This window comes from Microcaecilia unicolor, chromosome 3, assembly GCF_901765095.1.
Source record: "Microcaecilia unicolor chromosome 3, aMicUni1.1, whole genome shotgun sequence".
Classification (NCBI taxonomy): domain Eukaryota; kingdom Metazoa; phylum Chordata; class Amphibia; order Gymnophiona; family Siphonopidae; genus Microcaecilia; species Microcaecilia unicolor.
Window position 1 is genome coordinate 46528905 of NC_044033.1, and position 21084 is coordinate 46549988.

At 45.3% G+C, this 21084-nt stretch overlaps 1 protein-coding gene across 1 annotated transcript in view; it reads left to right on the plus strand.

The window, feature by feature from the left end:
• The first annotated feature begins 17412 nt into the window (after positions 1-17412).
• The window catches only part of LOC115465426 (zinc finger protein 2-like), a 31385-nt gene continuing 27713 nt past the window's right edge, over positions 17413-21084 (plus strand). Inside the window, exons 1-2 of the mRNA XM_030195879.1 lie at positions 17413-17659; positions 17848-17974. Of these exons, the coding sequence (XP_030051739.1) occupies positions 17636-17659; positions 17848-17974 (151 nt within the window). The 5' untranslated portion in view covers positions 17413-17635. The remainder of the gene's footprint in view (positions 17660-17847; positions 17975-21084) is intronic.

A 21084-nucleotide genomic window follows, 5' to 3' on the forward strand; every position in this document is an offset into this window, starting at 1 on the left:
ACTGGCTCCCGATCTAGGCCAGACTATTGTTCAAAACCAGCACCCACATTTTCAAAATACTGTTTGGTATGGTCCCCGACTACATGTTAGACCTGATCGAGGTATCACCAAGAAACGCAAGTCCAGATGCCAGAAATTACCTAGTACTTACCCAAGTGCAGAAACACAGTCTACAAAACCACTCACATGGCTGGATTTAGTTACCTGGGATCCAAATGGTAGAACTCATTTCCTAAGATCACATGAAGCATTACAAATTACCTCCAGTTCAGAAAAGAACTGAAAAACCTACCTCTTCAAGAAATGTTATGGAGGAGTGGCCTAGTGGTTAGGGTGGTGGACTTTGGTCCTGGGGAACTGAGGAACTGAGTTTGATTCCCACTTCAGGCACAGGCAGCTCCTTGTGACTCTGGGCAAGTCACTTAACCCTCCATTGCCCCATGTAAGCCGCATTGAGCCTGCCATGAGTGGGAAAGCGCGGGGTACAAATGTAACAAAAATAAAATAGATACTATTGGAGATTCTACATGGAATGTTGCTATTCCACTAGCAACATTCCATGTAGAAGTCGGCCCTTGCCAGATCACCAATGTGACCGCGCAGGCTTCTGCTTCTGTGAGTCTGACGTCCCAGCCCAAAACCAGCCGTAAACCTGCCCAAAAACCGCCTGCAGCCAACCCCCGCCCCCCCGCGTCACCGAATCCCGCCCCTCGCGTCACCTAACCCCGCCTCCTGCATCACTAGCCCTGCCCCGACGTCACCCCTGACGTCAACCCCGCCCCTGAAAGGCTTCTATTGGACCAAATTGGACCAATAGAAGCCCCGGCAGCGGGAAAATTGGCCAATCGGCGGCCGCGAAAACCACCCAAACCCGCACCGCGGCCGCTCGATAACCCGCCCAAATCCCCGCAGCCCACGCGATTAGAGAATTTCCCGCAGCCGTTTCCGAAAAGCTGCCCAATTCGGCGGCTTAACCACAACCCTGGCAAGCCCGTTGAGGAAGTTACCGAGAGACTGAGCTGGGCCCAGGGCAGGGCCGCCATTGCCGGGCCCGCCCCTCTCAGAATCGCTACCGCCGCTGCACCCCCAAAGATTGTTGCTGCCACTGCTGCCCCCCCCCACCTGCAAGGATTGTCGTTGCTGCCGCCTGCCACAACTGTAAATACCTTGGTTGTTGGGAATCCCAAGGCCCTGCTAGCTGAAAAGTCTTCTTCCAGCGTTGCTCTTCTTCCTCTGCCGTGTGGCCTGCCCCTTCGGCTGCTTTTTCTCTCAGATCGCGTATTCTCAGTTTCAAAGCCGAGAATGCTCAGCCTGAGGGGAAAATCAGCCGCTTGGAAGGCAATGCGGCAGCCTGTGAAGAAGAGCAGTGCTGGAGGAAGATCTCTTCTGCTGGCAGGGCCCCCCCCCCCCCACCAGTCTGCTGTGTCTGCTCCTCTGGGTCCTCCCCAGCCTCCAAGGGGGGGCCTGGCGCCAGAGTTTTCTGTCTCCTGCTCCTGTCGGGACGCGATCATCCGGGTCCCATCAGGAGCAGGAGAGGGAGAGAGACCCTGGTACTGCCCCCCCCCCTTGGAGGCCCGGGCCCTAGGAATTTTGCCCCCCTACCCCCTCCCCTCTCGGCAGCCCTGGAAGTTACCAGTATTAATGGGTTATCTAATTCTGAGCATTTCACTTTCTCTAGAGTATAATCTAGGGACTGTTAACATGCCCTTCGTTTACCTTTCCATATCTCTTGTTACTGTTACCAGTGCAGCTGATTGCTTTATTTTTGTAAATACATCTAAGTCTATTCCTAACATAACCTCTCCTGGTCTCCTGTGCAATACAACTTCTTTTGTGTCTCTTGCTTACTCTCCTATGTACTAACCCAGCTTCTCTATTGGAGCAAATTCTATTCTCTGCTTGTGTGGGTGATTCTGGACAGAATCAAAGGGGGGCATGTTGTGAGGGGTTTGAAGGGGACCCTGAAGAACAGGGCCTGGAAGAGCCGGAGTTTTGGGGTCCAGAAGGGGATAAGTGAGAAATGGAAAAACAGTGCCAGTTATATAATGAAAACAGTTTTCCCGAGGCTGACAGTAACCTTGAACGCTTTGAACTGTAAATGCCTGGCTAATTAGTTTTTGAACCAAATGTCCTAGCACTAAGCCTTGAAACCTAGATATAAAGAGAACATAGCAAACTGTGTATATAGCTTGGGCCAGAAAAGATATGATGTATCTATTGATGTGTGAAGACAGAGAGAGCCTGAGAAAGAAAAGTTATTTTGCTTGTCAACTATGTTATCATGCAAATGAATTAATCTGTATCCTGAAAATTGGTAATAAACGTCGTCCAGCAAATCGTAGACTCAGGGGACCTTTTACTAAGCTGCGGTAAGCGTCTACACACACCCAATGCGTTGCCAAAATGGAGTTACCACATGGCTACCGCGTGGCCCTTGTGGTAATTTCATTTTTGACGCGCTTCCACTATGCACACCCAAAAAATATTTTATTTTCTGGTGCGCATCACTACGTGTGCCAAGTGGCATTTGGCGCATGTAGGTCATTACCGCCCGGTTACGCGTGAGACTTTACCGCTAGGTCAATGGCTGGTGGAAACGCCTTTTTTATAGGTGCACTGAAAAATGGATTGGCGCGCGCCCAAAACCGTCTACACTACCACAAACCATTTTTCAGCGCACCTTAGTAAAAGGACCCCTCAGAGACTTATGTTACTTTCCTCCAGGAACTTTTCAAACCTTTTTAAAACCCAGATACGCTAATCGCTGTTACCACATCCTCCAGCAACAAATTCCAGAGCTTAACTATTCTTTGAGTGAAACAAATATTTCCTCCTATTTGTTTTAAAAGTATTTCCATGTAATTTCATTAAGTGTCCCTTGGTCTTTGTACTTTTTGAAAGAGTGAAAAAATCGATTCACTTGTACTCATTCTACACTACTCAGGATTTTGTGACCTCAATCATATCCATATTCATCCATCTCTTTACCAAGCTGAAAAGTCCTAACCTCTTTAGCCTTTCCTCATATGAGAAAAGTTCCATCGCCTTTATCATTTTGGTTGCTCTTCTTTGAACCTTTTCTAATTCTGCTATATCTGTTTTGAGATCCGGAGACCAGAATTGAATGCAATACTCAAGATGAGGTCACACCACGTAGCAATACAGAGGCATTAGTTATTTATTTTATTTGTTACATTTGTATCCCACATCTTCCCACCTATTTGCAGGCTCAATGTGGCTTACATAGTACCGTAAAGGCGTTTGCCAATTCCAGTATGAACAAATACAGTTATGATATTCTTGGCCTTGTTTACCATCTCTTTCCTAATAATTCCTAGCATACCATTTGCTTTTTTGGCCGCCGCCGCACACGGAACAGAAAATTTTGGCGTATTGTCTACAATAACACCTAGATCTTTTTCTTGGGTGCTGAGTCTTAACATGGACCCTAGCATCAGGTAACTATGAATTGGATTATTCTTCCCAATGTGCATCACTTTACATTAGTCCAGATTAAATTTCATCTGCCATTTGGATGCCCAGTCTTCCAGTTTCCTATGGTCTTCCAGCAATTTTTCAAAGTCTGCATGTGTTTTGACAACTTTGAATAGTTTTGTGTCATCTGCAAATTTAATCCCTCACTCGTCTTTCCAATTTCTAGATCATTTATAAATATGTTAAGTAGCACCAATCCCAGTACATATCCCTGCAGCCCTCCACTATTCTCCATTGAGAAAAACGGCCATTTAACCCTACCCTCTGTTTTCTGTCCAATAACCAATTCCTAATCCACAGAAGGACATCCCATGACTTTATTTTTCTCAGGAGTCTCTCATGAGGAACGCTATCAAAAGCTTTCTGAAAATCCAGATACACTACATCAACCGGCTCACCTTTTATCCACATGTTTGTTCACGCCTTCAAAGAAATACATAGTAACATAGTAGATGACGGCAGAAAAAGACCTGCACGGTCCATCCAGTCTGCCCAACAAGATAAACTCATATGTGCTACTTTTTGTGTATCCTTACCTTGATTTGTACCCATCCTTTCCAGGGCACAGACCGTATAAGTCTGCCCAGCACTATCCCCGCCTCCCAACCACCAGCCCCGTCTCCCAACACCGGTTCTGGCACAGACCGTATAAGTCTGGCCAGGATTCATAGTAGACTGGCCCACCTGACATGCCAGGACACCAACTGGGCACCGTAGAGGTCAGTGCAGTGGACTTCAGAAACAGCTCCCACATGCATAGCTCCCTTACCACGGGTGCTGAGCCCCCAACCCCCTCCCCCAAAACCCACTACCCACAAATGTACACCATTACCATAGCTCTTAGGGGTGAAGGGGGCACCTACCAGTGTTACAGGTAGGGGGGATGGGCCTGGGTCCGCCTGCCTGAAGTGCACTGCGGTACCCACTAAAGTGCTCCAGGGACCTGCATACACGCAGGCCTCTAGGACTTGTTGCTGCTGTAGAACCTTGGCACACCAGTTGACACCTGAAGACTGTCTCCGAAAACGTCCTTTATTTGAATAAGCACGTTTACTCACAGTTAACTGCAGATCAGAGGTTGTGTCCCACTGGCAAAGAGTCTCCCTGGTACTGAGATTAGCAGTAGGTCAGAGTCTTCAGGAGGACGTCTCTCCTTCCCTGACCTGGGTCCGCCCCTTCTGACATACCTACGTGGGTTACTTACGTCAGAAGGGGGCGGGCCCAGGTCAGGAAAGGAGAGGAAGACTCGCGGCCATCAGATTATCTTCTTGCCTGTGCAGCGCCTTCACACAGAGGTGAGAGGCACTGCGCGGGCCCGGTAAGGTGGAGGGGGGGAGCGGTGGCGACGACCTCAGGGGGTGGGGCATGGGGGCAGAGGATGGTGGGAGGCGGAGCTGTGGGAGAAGGCGAAGAGAGAGATAGGAAGGGAGGGGGGCCGGGGCTGCTAAACTTCTGATTTTTGATAATACAGGGGGAAGCGGGGAGCAGCGGCGACCTCTGGGGGGGGGACAAGGCCGTCCATACAGGACGCTCCTGACGAGCGCCTTTGCCCCCTCCTGATCCTTTTTTTATTTTTGGTTTGATTTTATATTTTAAGCAGGGGGAAGCGGGGAGCAGCAGCGACCTCGGGGGGGGGGGGGGGGAAGGCCGTCCATTCAGGATGCTCCTGACGAGCGCCTTTGCCCCCTCCCGATCCTTTTTTTATTTTTGATTTGATTTTATATTTTAAGCAGGGGAAAGCGGGGAGCCACGTGTTTGTGGGGTTTTTTTGATGGTTGTTGTTTTGACATTTGTGGCATGCGCAGAGCAGCCAGCATAACGCTTGGCTGCTCTGCGCATGCTTTAGGGGCCGATTACCGACGGGGATTACAACAGTTTAACGAATCTGTAATGCATTGTACTTTACAATACCACACCGAACATGTGCGACTTGTTTTTTTGGTGCATTCTTCGTTTTTTCAAATTCGGTAAGCACTTTTACGTTTTAGATTTTTTTACATATGGTTGATGCATCTGGGCCACAGTTCGGGAATTGCGGATGTAAAAGAAAATGATGGGGGAGGGGGGTTAAATAAGAAATTTGTGTACTTATCAGTGTAGAAGAGATATAATATATGCATGTTGGTGAGAGTAAGGGCGTGTGAGATAGAAAGAGGTGCATGAGAACAAAGAATGTCTTCTCCTTGTTCCTGGAAAGTTGAGTAAAACAGGAGGAGGCTGGGCTGATTCCTGCTCCCCCCTCTGCAGATCTAGGACAGGAATGTGCAGGGGGATGGGTTTCCAGTTCTGGGAGGCAGAAAGTTTCTGCTTTTCTGAGTCTTTTTTTGTGCTGTTTGCAGCCCTACAGCCACTAGAGGAAGAGATAGTATCGGAGTACAAGGAAGGAGGAGATTGAGAGGAGATGGCATGACATCAAAATGTTGAAGCCACTTAGGTTTGTCTCTATTTCCCCTTCTCCGCGCAGCCGTCATTCTCCGTCCACTCAAAACAAAGCTATGAGCTGCTGCATCGTCGTTCTTTATTGTTGGTAGCATTTTTATTTAATCTTACTTATATTTTCAGATATGCCAGCTTGTGCAACATACGGATGCACACAGAGGAAGTATGATAATGAAATAACTTTTCCTAGTAAAGCACCACTAAAACAGACTTCTTTCTTTCTTTCTTTTCCACATTATCCCAAACACGATTGAGTTCAATGTGGCTCACAAGTAACAAATATTGATATAAGGAAACAATCCAGTAATGTACACAATATTAAATTATTTAGTACAGATAGAATTCTAATGGCTCATAGAAGCAAAATTGGAGAGTAATTCCTCTTTATCACAACTCTACTGCCTGGCCCTTGGACAATTGTTATTATTATTATTATTATTATTATTATTATTATTATTATTATTATTATCAGCAGCAATCCCTGACTTACTCCTTTCAGCAAGCCCTGTACTTCCCTGGCTAGCAGGTTTCAATTCTTGAGCTTTGGCCCTTTTATAACTAATATTCACGCCATGGTGCTTAAGGGACAGAGGCTATTATGACATTTATATCCCATATCAAGCATTAATTAGGTTGAAACCTAGGAGCATTAAAAAAAAATTTCCTGTGCCTAGATCAAAAGCAAAAGATGGTTTGTGGAATGCAGTGATATAGAAAAACAATATTGTTTATTACTACTGTTTATAAGAGAGATATTAAATAATGTATATAGATGTGTCCTGGGAATAATGAAGGCTAAGGGAAAGCATCAGTAATTTGGAGCTGAATGACAGGAACAAATCTGATGGGAGTGGAAATGAGTCTGCGTGAGTTCAGCAAAACAAAATCTAGGCTTAAAACTATTAGCTGGTTGATATTTAGCAGAAGTTATCCAAGTCGACTTCAAGCTTCCTAATATGATTTGATAACACCATTTTCTCAGTTATTATCCAAATGAGAACACAAATTATAATGTTAATTATATGACCATGTCTGCCTCTGATGGTAGTTAGGGTAACCCAAACAATAATAGCCACAGTTCACAGTTTGGTAATTGTTACATGTTCTTTACTTAGATTTCCATCAAAGCCTTTTCTTCAACGGTGTTGGATTTCTGCTATTTGACATAAAGATTTTGCCCTTCATGAACTGCAGTTTTGTGCTCAAAGCATTTCAGGGAAGAGGACTTTGACAGAAGCAGCTTGATAGTTGTTTGTTTGCGTAAAGGTGCTGTGCCAGGCATATTTGATGCTTTTCCATCTTATCTTTAAACAGTCAAAAGACCCAAAAACCTCTGAAGCCATGCTCAAACCAAATCCTGATAAAGAAATACACGTGCCACTTCCTGAACCTGCTACTCCAGAGACGGTTCTGTTAAATAATCCAGATACGTCCAAATCATCTAACACACCACCCCAAATCCTAAACCTCATACCATCTCATCTTCTCAATCTAACCCAGGGGCGTAGCCAGACACCCAATTTTGGGTGGGCCTGGGCACAAGATGGGTGGGCAGAAGAACCTCGCCCCGTCCCAGAGGTGATTTGGTCTCTCCTTCTCTCGCCTGCATGCCATATGATCTCTCAAACACCCCCCTTCTCCCGTATACCTTTTAAATAGCAGATTTTCACCAGCAGTGAGCAGCAACTAATACACACTGCTCATGTTGGCCCCACAACCCTTCCCTCTGATGCAACTTCCTGTTTCCACCTAGGCAGAAATACATCAGAAGGAAGGCTGTGGGGCCGGTGCGAGCAGTATGTATGTCACTGCTCACTGCAGGCAAAGATCTGCTACTTACAAGGTATGCAAGAGGGACACTTGTTGGGAATTTTCGGCTGGTGGGGCTTGGGGATCCCTGCCAGCCACATCATAGGTATGCTGTTACTGGGTGGGCCTGAACCCAAAGTGAGTGGGCCTGGGCCCACCCAAGCCCACCCTTGGCTACGCCACTGATCTAACCTCCTTATCTGAGTATGCCCCAAGAAGGTTGGATAAACAGGAGATGAAGTGAGCCTATCTAGTCTAAAGATTACTCATCCAGAGTGAAGGGAAGCACTAGTAAAGGTTGATTAGAGATGGTGCCCCGAGCAGCTGGTGCAGCGCACCTCCACCACCACTCTCTGCATCACGTGACTCACCGGATCTCTTTTGTTTACGCATAACTAAATGGGCTATAAACTCCTAATGCAGTCCATTGGTTTTCTTATAATTTGTTCTTGTGATAACTTATTCTGTGCCAAACTGAGAACTCTTATCTCTATCTAGTCGATAATAAAAGGAGCTCATTGTGAACACTATCCACCCTAAAAGGTTGTTTTGTGGCTGTACATGAGGAATTGTGATATTGAATAAATAAGTGTATGTTTGTGTCCCTAATCATGCAAAGTTTATATAATCCTTTCAATATAGCCAGTTAATCGTTTAACTTATTAGTGGAACATAACCACAGAGACATGGTATGGTTGCATTTTCAATATGGTAATAGTAGGGCCCAGCTAAGGAACAGGTTATTTTGAGTTGGTCTTCACTTTCTTCCTTGTGCCATCACTATCCAGTGGGTAGACAGTGTCTTAAAAGGTAAAGGATAAAGGATAAAAAAAAAATTATATCACATTATTACTACTACTACTTAACATTTCTAAAGCGCTACTAGGGTTACGCAGCGCTGTACAATTTAACATGGAAGGACAGTCCCTGCTCGAAGAGCTTACAATCTAAAAAGACAAATGTACAGTTAATCAGATAGGTCAGACAGATTAGGGCAACCTATATGTTCGAAAGGTTAGGTTCCGAATGCAGCATTGAAGAGGTGAGTTTTAAGCAAGGATTTGAAGATGGGTAGGGAGGGGCTTGGCGTAGGGATTCAGGAAGACTGTTCCAGGCATAGGGTGAGAGAAGGGAAAATGAGCGGAGCCTGGAATTGGCAATGGTGGAGAAGGGTACTGAGAGGAGGGATTTGTCATGTGAGCGGAGGTTACGGGCAGGAACGTAGGGGGAGATGAGGGTAGAGAGGTAGGGTGGAGCAGCAGAGTGAGTGCATTTGTAAGTAAGGAGGAGAAGCTTGAATTGGATGCGGTATCTGATCGGAAGCCAGTGAAGCGACTTGAGGAGAGGGGTGATATGAGTATAACGGTTCTGGCGGAATATGAGACGTGCGGCAGAGTTCTGAATGGATTGAAGGGGGGATAGATGGCTGAGTGGGAGGCCAGTGAGGAGCAAGTTGCAGTAGTTGAGACGAGAGGTAATGAGAGCGTGGACGAGAGTTCGGGTGGTGTGCTCAGAGAGGAAAGGGCGAATTTTGTTGATGTTGAAAAGGAAGAAGCGACAGGTTTTGGCAGTCTGCTGGATATGCGCAGAGAAGGAGAGGGAGGATTCGAAGATGACCCCGAGGTTGCGGGCAGATGAGATGGGGAGGATGAGGGTGCCATCAACTGAGATAGAGAGTGGGGGAAGAGGAGAAGTGGGCTTAGGTGGAAAGACGAGGAGCTCGGTCTTGGACATGTTCAGCTTCAGGTGGCAGTTGGACATCCAGGCAGCAATGTCGGATAGGCAGGCCGATACCTTGGCCTGGGTCTCTGCGGTGATGTCTGGTGTGGAGAGATAGAGCTGGGTGTCATCAGCGTAAAGATGATACTGGAAGCCATGAGATGAGATCAGTGAGCCTAAGGAAGAGGTGTAGATAGAGAAGAGAAGGGGTCCAAGAACAAATCCCTGAGGAACTCCAACAGATAGCGGGATGGGAGTGGAGGAAGATCCATGAGAGTGCACTCTGAATGTGCGGTGGGAGAGATAGGAGGAGAACCAGGAGAGCACAGAGCCCTGGAACCCAAATGAGGCCATTGTGGCGAGAAGTAAATCGTGATTGACAGTGTCAAAAGCGGCAGAAAGATCAAGGAGGATGAGGATGGAGTAGTGGCCTCTGGATTTGGCCAGGAGCAGGTCATTGCAGACTTTAGAGAGTGCTGTTTCTGTCGAGTGGAGAGGGCGGAAACCGGATTGGAGAGGGTCGAGGATGGCATGAGAGGAGAGAAAATCAAGACAGCGGCTGTGAACGGCGCGCTCAAGTATTTTGGAGAGGAAGGGTAGGAGAGAGATGGGGCGATAGTTGGAGGGGCAGGTAGGGTCGAGTGATGGTTTTTTGAGGAGAGGTGTGACTACGGCGTGCTTGAAGGTGTCAGGGACAGTTGCAGTGGAGAGAGAGAGGTTAAGGATGCGACAGATGGAGGGGTTGACAGTATGGGCAATGGTGTTAAGTAGGTTGGTGGGGATGGGATCAGAGGAACAGGTGGTGCATTTCGAGGAGGAAAGAAGGCGGGAGGTTTCTCCTCGGTGATCTCAGGAAAGGAGGAGAAGGAGGCCTGGGTTGGTTGGTTGAGGGAGAGGGTTAATGGGTGAAGAGGGGACCAAACTTTCTTCCTTGTGCCATCACTATCCAGTGGGTAGACAGTGTCTTAAAAGGTAAAGGATAAAGGATTAAAAAATAAATTATATCACATTATCCCAAGCAGAGTCGGGTTCAATGTGGCTTACATTTGAAAATACAGTGAGACAGAATAATAGAATTCAGTTATAGCATGGGAACAAATGGATGGATAAGTCTGAAACATTTAACAAAGTTGAGATCAGCATATATGCCCAACTGGGCATTTAAAAGTTTGTTTTTTTTAATGATACCACATGTTCAGAAATCCATAGCAATTAGTATAGGCAGTTATCCAAAGATTATCACATACACACACCAGAACAGGAATCCATCACATTGCAAAAGTAAACAACTTCTTCTACAGAGTACATCCAAAATTTAACTTTTATTTCCTTATTTATATCATCCAAAATTCCAGACAGCAGATGTACAGCTCCGTATACTGCACAAGTCGGCATGTTTGAAAATATAGTGAGATTAATCAAAATGCTACCAGCAATAAAGAAGGACAACTTGGATACAGCAACTCATAGGTTTACTTGCTGGGGAAACTTAGATTGACCCCTCACTTGATCTCCTGTCTATTAAACCTCCTTGACCCAAAGCTTCTCAGCTGAGGTCATGCTGAGAAGGATCTTGAATTCTTAAGGTAGATCTGTAGAGATAACAGGTTGCTGCTGTGTTCCAGGCAAAAAGAACAAGTCAAATCACTGGTATAGAAAGCAAAGGAAAAGGAGAAGAACAGCACCAAAACAGGAGTAATATGTTTTTTAAAAAATCCAATTCTGAACATATTAATACGTTAGAGTTGATGGCAAAAAACCAAGGAAGGTGATCTTGTCTCTGTACCCCAGCAATGTGAAAAGTTACCTTGGACACTTATTCGGAACTGACGGTTGTAATATTGTGAAATAATGCTAGAATTTACTGTGATCTTCATATGGGTTTGTTATGTTGAGGGTTCATTTTGTATTGACTTCATTTGCTGTATGGTAGCTTTGTTTGTTGTTGCATATAGAAATACAAGTTTTATAGATAGATAGATAGAAGTCCAACCATGGATCGAAGGCATTTCATATTGTTGAATCATAGCAGCTGCTGAAGAATATAAGAATCTTGAGAGATCCATTAAAAGAATGGCAAAATATGACCATGTTGAGCTTTTAAATATTGTTCTTAAAATTGGTTTTATGTATGTAAAAATTATCATTATTTGCTCATTACTCCTACTTAGGCTACTGGTTTAGTCATGTTGCATCACAACTTGTAATTTTGCTGAATTTAGAGAAGTCATTATAGACTGGCAGAGAGACCCATCAAAAATGGCTGGTTAAAAATATCAGTGAAACAGAGTGTCTCGGGACTCACAGATGCACACAAACTGTCTGTCATGGAGACACGGACACTCTTAATCACAATCTCTCTATCACATATACTAACACTTCCACGCATATTCTGCAGAATAACCAGGAGATGGCACCAGTACTCCATACCAGATTTAGTATGCAAATACTTCTACATTAAATTAAAATGATCTGGAAAAGGTTTTATTTATTTATTGCATTTGTATCCCACATTTTCCCACCTTTTTGCGGGTTCAGTGTGGCTTACAATAGGAGTTAAATGTTGGAAATACAATTTGTTACATATTGGTTATGGATTATATTTTGCATAATTATGCGAACCAATTGAAGTGTCGTTGAGAGTGTAACAATGGAGCACAAACATTGAAACATTGGAAGGAAACAATGGGAGCTTAGAGGGCGATAAGGGGGCATAAAGACATATAATATATATCTTTTTGTGATTGGAGGTATGAATGATGTGATATTACGGGAATGAGAGTTCCGAGGTGAATGTGTGTTGCATTCGTGGATAGTAGGTGTGGACTTTATGTGTTTTGGTTCCATAAATCTTTTCGAAAAGATGGGTCTTCAGTGATCTGCGGAAGGAAGCTTGCTCGTTGATTGTTCTTAAGTTGCGTGGCAGTGTATTCCAATATTGCGTGCTCATGTGAGAAAAGGTTGATGCATGTAGCGTTTTGTATTTCACGCCTTTGCAGTTGGGGAAGTGGAGGTTTAGGAAGGTTCGGGATGATCTTTTGCCGTTTCTGGGTGGTAGATCTATTAACTCAGACATGTAGGCTGGGGCTTCGCCGTGAATGATTTTGTGGACTAATGTGGACTAATGTGCACACTTTAAAAGTGATGCGTTCCTTTAGTGGAAGCCACTGTAGTTTCTCTCGTAATGGTTTTGCACTCTCATATTTGGTTTTCCAAAGATGAGTCTGGCTGCCGTATTCTGGGCTGTTTGAAGTTTTCTCAGTGTTTGTTCTTTGCAACCTGCGTATAGTGAGTTGCAGTAATCCAGATGGCTGAGTACGAGGGATTGTACTAGGCTTCGAAAGTATTTTAGGCTTTTCTGTATTTTAGTCCAAATGACAGATAACAAACTGCTAAAATTAGTAACATGTTAGCTTGCACTAGCGCTGCGTACGTCTAGTAGCGCTATAGAAATAAGTAGTAGTAGTAGTAGGAGTTAGCAACTTTTAATGGTGTAGCAGCCCTCACAGATAGTGGGGCTGAGGCTGGTGCACAACCAATGAAGTCAGGGTCTGTGGCTAGACTCTTCAAATCTCTCAAAAACCTTTCTTCTGTAATAAAGAAACCCCATAATGTCAGGCTTTAAATGTTAATAATCAATATTAGATAGGCATAGCAAGCCAAAAACGTGGCTGAGAGACTGCTCAGATTGGACCTCAAAGCGGGGTAACCCACCTACTGCCGACTTACATCTCTCTTTGTTTAAAACCCCTCTAGGGGAGTGCGACTGTGCAGGGCCGCCGACAGACTGAGCCGGGCCCGGGGCAAGGCCGCCTCCCCCCCCCCCCCCGGTGCCGCCGCCCTACCAGTCGCCACTCAGGCCGCCAGCGCCACAGTCTCCAGTCTCCACCCACCCACTCCCAGCCCCGTTGACAGCCCCCCTCCGTCCGCCACTGGGCCCCCTGCATTCAAATCGGCAGCCCCTCACCTCCATGTGAAAGCGGTAGATCACCTCCCTTCGGGCCCTTCCTGCCTGTGACCCACCCTCGCGGAAACAGGAAGTTACATCAGACGAGGGCGGGACACAGGGAGGGAAGGCCTGGGGCAGCGCTGCTGAACATCTGACTGTGAGTAAATTACCTGTGATTTATTCAGTAAAAGAGACTTCATAAAAATAATAGAGACTTCAGGTGTGACTGGTGTGCCAAGGTTATACTTTCAAGATATCAAGACTTTGTAGTCAAACAAGTCCTGAGAGGCTTGAACAATGCTAACCACTGTTACCACATCCTCCGGCAAAGAGTTCCGCAGCTTAACTATTCATTGAGTGAAAATTCCTTCTATTTATTTTTAAAGTATTTCCATGTAACTTCTTTGAGTGCCTCCTGGTCTTTGTACTTTTGGAACACGTAAAAAATCGATTTACTTCTACTCATTCTAGAATGATAATGGAGAAAAACTAGAGAGTATAGTTTGTATCAGACTTGGAGGAATAGTATTCTGGATTATAAAAAGGCAATAAAGGAAGTAAAAGTTAATTTCTATGATAAAAAGATACATAATTCTGAAAATGCTTCCAAAACACTGTTCAAAATTTATATTGAATGAACTAGTACTGATAGAACCAGGAATATTTCTGAAGTATCTCAGCCTTCTGCTGATCAACTTGCTCATTTTTTTCAATGTAAGGTTAACAACATTACCCCCCCCCCCTTTTTACAAAGCTGCGCAGCAATGCTGACACAGCCTATTCAAAATGAATGTGCTGTGTCGGCATTGCCACACGGAAGCCGCTAGTGTGGCTTTGTAAAGGGGGGGGGGGGGGGAGTTGTATTAAATAATATTGATGCTGTTTTCAGTTTAGGAGGGATGAGATCGTGCCCCCCCCCAGTCCAACATCTTTCCACGCTCTCTCTACCTACTCCCTCCCTCCTCCGGCAGTGGTCTGGCATCCCCTCCTTCCTTCCTCAACCCTCCTCCCCGAGCCTACCTTGTTTTTTTTTTTGTTGTTGTTGTTGTCAAAAGTCAGCGGTGGCAGAAATCCCCATACACTGCCCACTGCCGGCACCAGTGTCTCCTCTGTACTGTGGGCCGCCTCTCTGACATAAGAGAGGCGGCCCACAGTACAGAGGAGACGCCAGTGTTGACGGCAAGGCAGCGTATGGGGATTGCTGCCTTTGGCAAATTTTGAAAAAAAAAAAAAGGAAAAGAAAGTAAGCTGGAGGGGGGAGTTGAGGAAGGAAGGAGGGAAAGATGCCGTGCACTCCATGCACTCCGCTCCACGGATAAATCCTTCTTATCTGTTCCCTTCTCCACTACTGCCAACTCCAGACTTCGCGCCTTCTGTCTCACTGCACCCTACGCCTGGAATAAACTTCCTGAGCCCCTACGTCTTGCCCCATCCTTGGCCACCTTTATATCTAGACTGAAAGCCCACCTCTTTAACATTGCTTTTGACTCGTAACCACTTGTAACCACTCGCCTCCACCTACCCTCCTCTCTTCCTTCCCGTTCACATTAATTGATTTGATTTGCTTACTTTATTTATTTTTTGTCTATTAGATTGTAAGCTCTTTGAGCAGGGACTGTCTTTCTTCTATGCTTGTGCAGTGCTGCGTACGCCTTGTAGCGCTATAGAAGTGATAAATAGTAGTAGTAGTAGTCTCTTGTAACCAGAGCTAATATTGTAATGTCATAATGCCTCAGTCCACCAATAAGAGCCAACCTCATCAGTAATGTCACAATGGCTTGATTGTCCTATACTTGGCTCACTTTTATTACATAGCTCTTTGAGCAGGGACTGTCTTTCTTCTATGTTTGTGCAGCGCTGCGTACGCCTTGTAGCACTATAGAAATGCTAAATAGTAATAGTAGTAGTAGTAGTAATGCCGATCCATAAAGAGTGCCGCCTGAGGCCCCTGCCTCAGTTGGCATAATGGTAGGGCTGCCACTGCTGCAGCCTATGGGTGAAACATTGTATCTTACTACTACTACTATTTAGCATTTCTATAGTGCTACAAGGCGTACGCAGCGCTGCACAAACATAGAAGAAAGACAGTCCCTGCTCAAAGAGCTATGTAATAAAAGTGAGCAATCAAGCCATTGTGACATTACTGATGAGGTTGGCTCTTATTGGTGGACTGAGGCATTATGACATTACAATATTAGCTCTGGTTACAAGAGACTACTACTACTACTATTTATCACTTCTATAGCGCTACAAGGCGTACGCAGCACTGCACAAGCATAGAAGAAAGACAGTCCCTGCTCAAAGAGCTTACAATCTAATAGACAAAAAATAAATAAAGTAAGCAAATCAAATCAATTAATGTGAACGGGAAGGAAGAGAGGAGGGTAGGTGGAGGCGAGTGGTTACAAGTGGTTAATATATGTTTTTTTTTACTTTTAATAGAGGTACCAGCATGTCACCTCTATTCAGTGCTGCTTCTTTTTGCCTTGCTGTTTTTTGCAAATACAATTTGAGGGTTACTACAATATTTTGTATTTCAGATCTGGTAATATTGCTTCCACCCCCCACAACTGGAGTTAAAAAAAGATGCAGAGACCATTTACCATCCAATTATTTCACTGCAATATAAATGCTATTTCTATGCAATTTGATGAAGCAGTTTGCACAAAACATTCCAAACCAGTGAATAAACACTAACAAATTTAATATTACATGGAGGGGCATAATTGAACGAAAACATCTATCTCCATGGGCGTTTATCTCTGAGAAACGGGTCCGTGAAGGGGCGGACCGAACCGTATTTTCGAAAAAAAATAGACGTCCATGTTTTATTCGACAATTTGTGAGCTGGGCGTTTTTGTTTTTCAGTGATAATGGAAAATGAAAGCGCCCAGCTCAAAAACGAATAAATCCAAGGCATTTGTTCGTGGGAGGGGCCAGGAGTTGTAGTGCACTGGTCTCCCTCACATGCCAGGACACCAACCGGGCACCCTAGGGGGCACTTTTACAAAAACAAAAAAAAGGTAAAAGAGCTCCCAGGTGCATAGCACCCTTCCCTTGTGTGTTGAGCCCCCCAAATCCCCCTCAAAACCCACTGCCCACAAGTCTACACCATTACTATAGCCCTAAGGGGTGAAGGGGGGCATCTACATGTGGGTACAGTGGGTTTGGGGGGGGGTTGGATGACTAAGCATTAAGCAGCACAATTGTAACAGGTAGGGGGGGGATGGGCCTGGGTCCACCTGCCTGAAGTCCACTGCACCCCCTAACAACTGCTCCAGGGACCTGCATACTGCTGCCAGGGAGGTGGGTATGACATTTGAGGGTGAAAATAAAAAGTTGTGAAACATCATGTTTTGTGGTGGGAGGGGGTTAGTGACCACTGGGGGAGTCAGGGGAGGTCATCCCCGATTCCCTCTGGTGGTAATCTGGTCATTTAGGGCACTTTTTGGGGCCTTATTCGTGAAAAAACAGGGTCCAGGAAAAGTGCCCTAAATTCTAGCTACAAACGCATACTTTTTTTCCATTATCGGCGAAAGGCACCCATCTCTCCTCGGCCGATAACCACGCCCCAGTTCCACCTTCGCCACGCCTCCGACACGCCCCGTCAACTTTGTACGCTTCCGCGATGGAGTGCAGTTGAAAACGTCCAAAATCGGCTTTCCATTATACCGATTTATTCGTTTTTGTGAGATAAACGTCTATCTCCCGATTTGGGTCGAAATCTAGGCGTTTTTCTCTTTCAATTATAAGGTGGATAGTGAGCGTTCCAGAGTTACAGAGAGATTCAAGTCACAAGAATTACAAAGCCATAGATGCAAAAGGGACAAAATCAAGTTTCCTGATCTGTTCTTTCTGTGTGGGACACGCTGCCTCTACAGATCCACCTTAAGGAGGTGGGATACACCAGGATGATGTCAACAAAGGGAGGGGGTGGTGAAGAGTTCTGAGCATGCTCTGTTTCTGCTGCTTTGCTTTCCTTCCTTTAGTGTCTGCTGGTCTGCAAAAAAGCAGAAAGAATCAGATCAGAACAAAAGCTGAAACTTTCAGTCTCTTGAGATTAGAAATCCTTGCAAGAACAGTCCCCGATCTGAAGAGTTAGAGAGAAGGGAATTTATCAGAGACCTTCTGGAATCAGCCCAGCCTTCTCCTGTCTTATTTATGTTTTAGGAACAGGGAAATCTCATCCCAGCAGCTGCAGACTACGAGGAAAACAGGAGGAAGATGTCTGCCCTGGTTTCTGATCAGGTAAACAAATACAAAATCAGCCAACACTGAGAGATTTTCAGAGTTTTTCTGAGGAACAGGAAATCTTTCCAAAATACTGCAGATTAAAGGGAGCAAGAGTGACAAAGCCAGAGGTCATGTAACAAAAGTGTATTACATGATCAATGATAATGAAATTGTGTCTGAGGGTGTCCTTTTTGCTGTTCCAGGTGCCAGTCACATTCAAAGATGTTGCTGCTTATTTCTTGGAAGTGGAGTGGGACATTATAGGAGAATGGCAGAAAGAACTGTACAAAAAGGCCATCAGGGAGATTCACAGCATCCTCACATCACGAGGTAAATATGATTTCTCTATCATCTACTACACAGGCATATTATGGAATAGGTACTGTTATTTTCTGAGGTTAAAAAAAAAATCCCAGGTCCCAGGTCCCATGAGCATCTAAGATTTAGAACCTGGCTTCTAATGCTATCCCATATCCAACAGGAGCCAGTGAAACACCTCACTGCTGCAGGCTCTGCAAAACATGCTTCTCTGTGCTGTAAAGATAAAATGTATACCTTGAACGGTAGGTTTCACACAGCACTAGCTCATGGGAGTAGTTTGCAGGGGGCAGTGCCCCCCACCAAATGAGCTGTACCTACCGCAAGAGTAAGGAAGAAAAAGGAGTGGTGTGCACCTGCAGCTTAACCATCCCCCTCCCCTGCAAGTCCAGCATCCCTTCCATCACTGTGCTTGTCCAACACCTTTCCAGCCCCCCCCCCCCACCCGTATGCAAATGCACCACAGGTCACTGACATAGGCAACGCTGAAAACAGGCTGACTCTGGACCTGCCCCACCAGGGCCTTTTCTGTGCCACATCACACAGCACAGGAAAGACCCTAGTGGGGCCAGTACAGAGGCAGCCTGTTTTCAGCACTGTCTATGCCGGTGATCTGCAGCACATTTGCATACCAGTGGGGGGTAATGGAGAGGTGCTGGACCCTTGCATGGGTGAGGGGGAAGAGAGGGGGAGAGATGCTAGACCTTGGGAGAGGGAAGAGAGAAAGGAGTGACCTGGAGCAAAGGGGAGGGAGTTAAGCAGAAAGAAAGAGAGATAGAAACTGGACTGGGGAGAGAGACGCTGGACCAGTGGAGGGAGAAAAGATTCTGGACCATAGGGGGGTGAAGGAGGAAGGGAGGAGAGAACATGGGGAGGGACACAGAACAGATGCTTTCAATGGTAGAATGGAGGGAGCATAGCAACAAGAACACAGAAAGATAATGCTGTACACAAGGGGAGAGGTAGGGACACAGAAGGAGGATGATGATGAGTATGAGATGCTAAACATGGAGGGAGGATAGGGACAGAGACACAGATAGGACACGCTGGACAGAATGGTCAAGGGATGTAGAGGAAAGATGGATGGTGAACATTGAGAGAAGAAATATCAAAAGGATAGGAGACTCTGGAAAGAGTTAAGAAATAAACAGAAATAACTCAGACAACAAAGGTAGGAAAAGGTATTTTATTATTTTCAGAATTTATTAATTGTAAGCGTTGGGAAGTGTGTATCTTTGGTATTTTACATGGCAATTTCTATTCCTGTTACTATAACAGGTTTTCTATATAGATCTGGAATGTGTTTGCTTTTTACAGGCTTTTTTTTTTTAACTGGAGCTCTGAAGGAGTTCCCACTTCCCCAAGTCCCCTCTACTTTGGTGTTATAGGGGCCCATCTTAATTTTTCTACCCAGGGCCCATTCAGTCCTAGGTACGCGACTGGGTACAGCTACTGGCTCTGTGGTCCCACCCCTTCAGAGGTCAACTTCCTGTTTCCTAGGGGGCGTGACCAGTATAGCGAGCAGCTGTGTGCTGTATATAGGGCACTCCCTTCTTGCCTCTAAGGGGGGAGCTGAACAGAAGAGACTGAAAAAAAACCAAGCTCTTCTGGCAAAGGAAAAACACTTTAGAGTTCAGTTTGTCTCTTTTATAATAATGCTAAAATTTATTAGAGTAAATAAATGGTTGCAATAAAATTTCTTTTATCCCAGTATTACAGAAAATTGAATTCTTATTTATATCAGTCCAAATTTCAGTGTAAGGAAAATCAAATATTTCTCTCTCTGTATGTTTCCTTTGGAAGCTTAACAAAACCTGACTACCACAAAATGTGCTTGTCAGATTACTGAAGCCCAATTTTGTCCAATCACGTAATGCCTTATATTTTCTCTCTTACTTATCTGGTATTCTTCAACTCTGACCTCAAAGGTCACCTTCACATAATTCTGTTTCTTTGGTATTTTTCTCAAATATTCATCATTTGCCCATTGTAACCTCCTTCCCTCGAATACTTATCACTCAAACTTGTCCTTCATTAAAAGTGTCCCTGTGTTATGTTCAGAGCCTGTTTGAAACAAACAAACAGACACTTGTTAAAGTTTATGGCCCATTACTAGGGCTAAGCAAGCCTGTCTATGGTCTGTGAGAAGACCAAGAAGACAAAAGCTAGCTATTTGCCCTACTACATCATAGATAAGGGAATGTTATATATACAAAGCTGATTGATGTACAAAACCAGACAGCTCTATACAGTGCACATAGAGGCAGGGGCTTGTGTCTTCTTTTTATTGTTGCTTCTGGTCTCAGCAAACATCAGGGGCTGGGGTGTGGGCGAACTGAAGATGCCAGAGGTAGAAGGGAGGGGGGAGACTCTGGATGCAGAGGGTAAGAGGGAGAAGGGGAGAGGCTAGAAGGAAGAGGGAAGCAGCTGGATAGCAGACAGGAGAGAGAGAGCGGAATTGCTGGATGGAAGAAGAAAGTGGAAGAAGGATGCTGGATGGAAAGGGAGGGAGAGAGAGAGAGAGGGGAGACACTGGGTGGAAAGGGGAGAGAGAGGGAAGACTTTGGGTGGAAGAGAGAAAAGGGGGGAAATGGATGTAAAGAGGCGAGACAGAAAGGGAAGAATGGATGGAAGAGAGAAGGGGGAAACAGATGGGAAGAGGAGAGCCTTGGATGGAAGGGGAAAAGAGGGGAGACACTAGACAGAAGGGGACAAGAGAGATGAATGGAAGGGGAAGTGGGAAGTCACTGGATGGAAGAAGAGGGGGGATACAGTGGATGGGAGGGGTGAGACATTGGAAGGGGGAGAGAGACGGAGGAGACGCTGGATGGAAGAGAGAGAGAGGAGACACTGGATGCAATGGGGGAGAGAGGAAGGAAGGAGAAACGTGAAAAAACAGGGGGAGAAAGAGAGAGGATGGAAGGAGGAAGAGAACAGAGTTAGTGAAAGTCTGGGAAATATGAGGAAGGTGAAGGAAAGAGATGGAAACCTGTAGGTAGATGCAGTAAAAATGGGGAAATTGAAAACTGGTTAGTATAATGAAATCTGGACAGAGACAAAAAAATAAATGGAAGAAACTGAAGATGCCAGAGCGAGGATTTACCTCTCATTTCTTGCTGAGA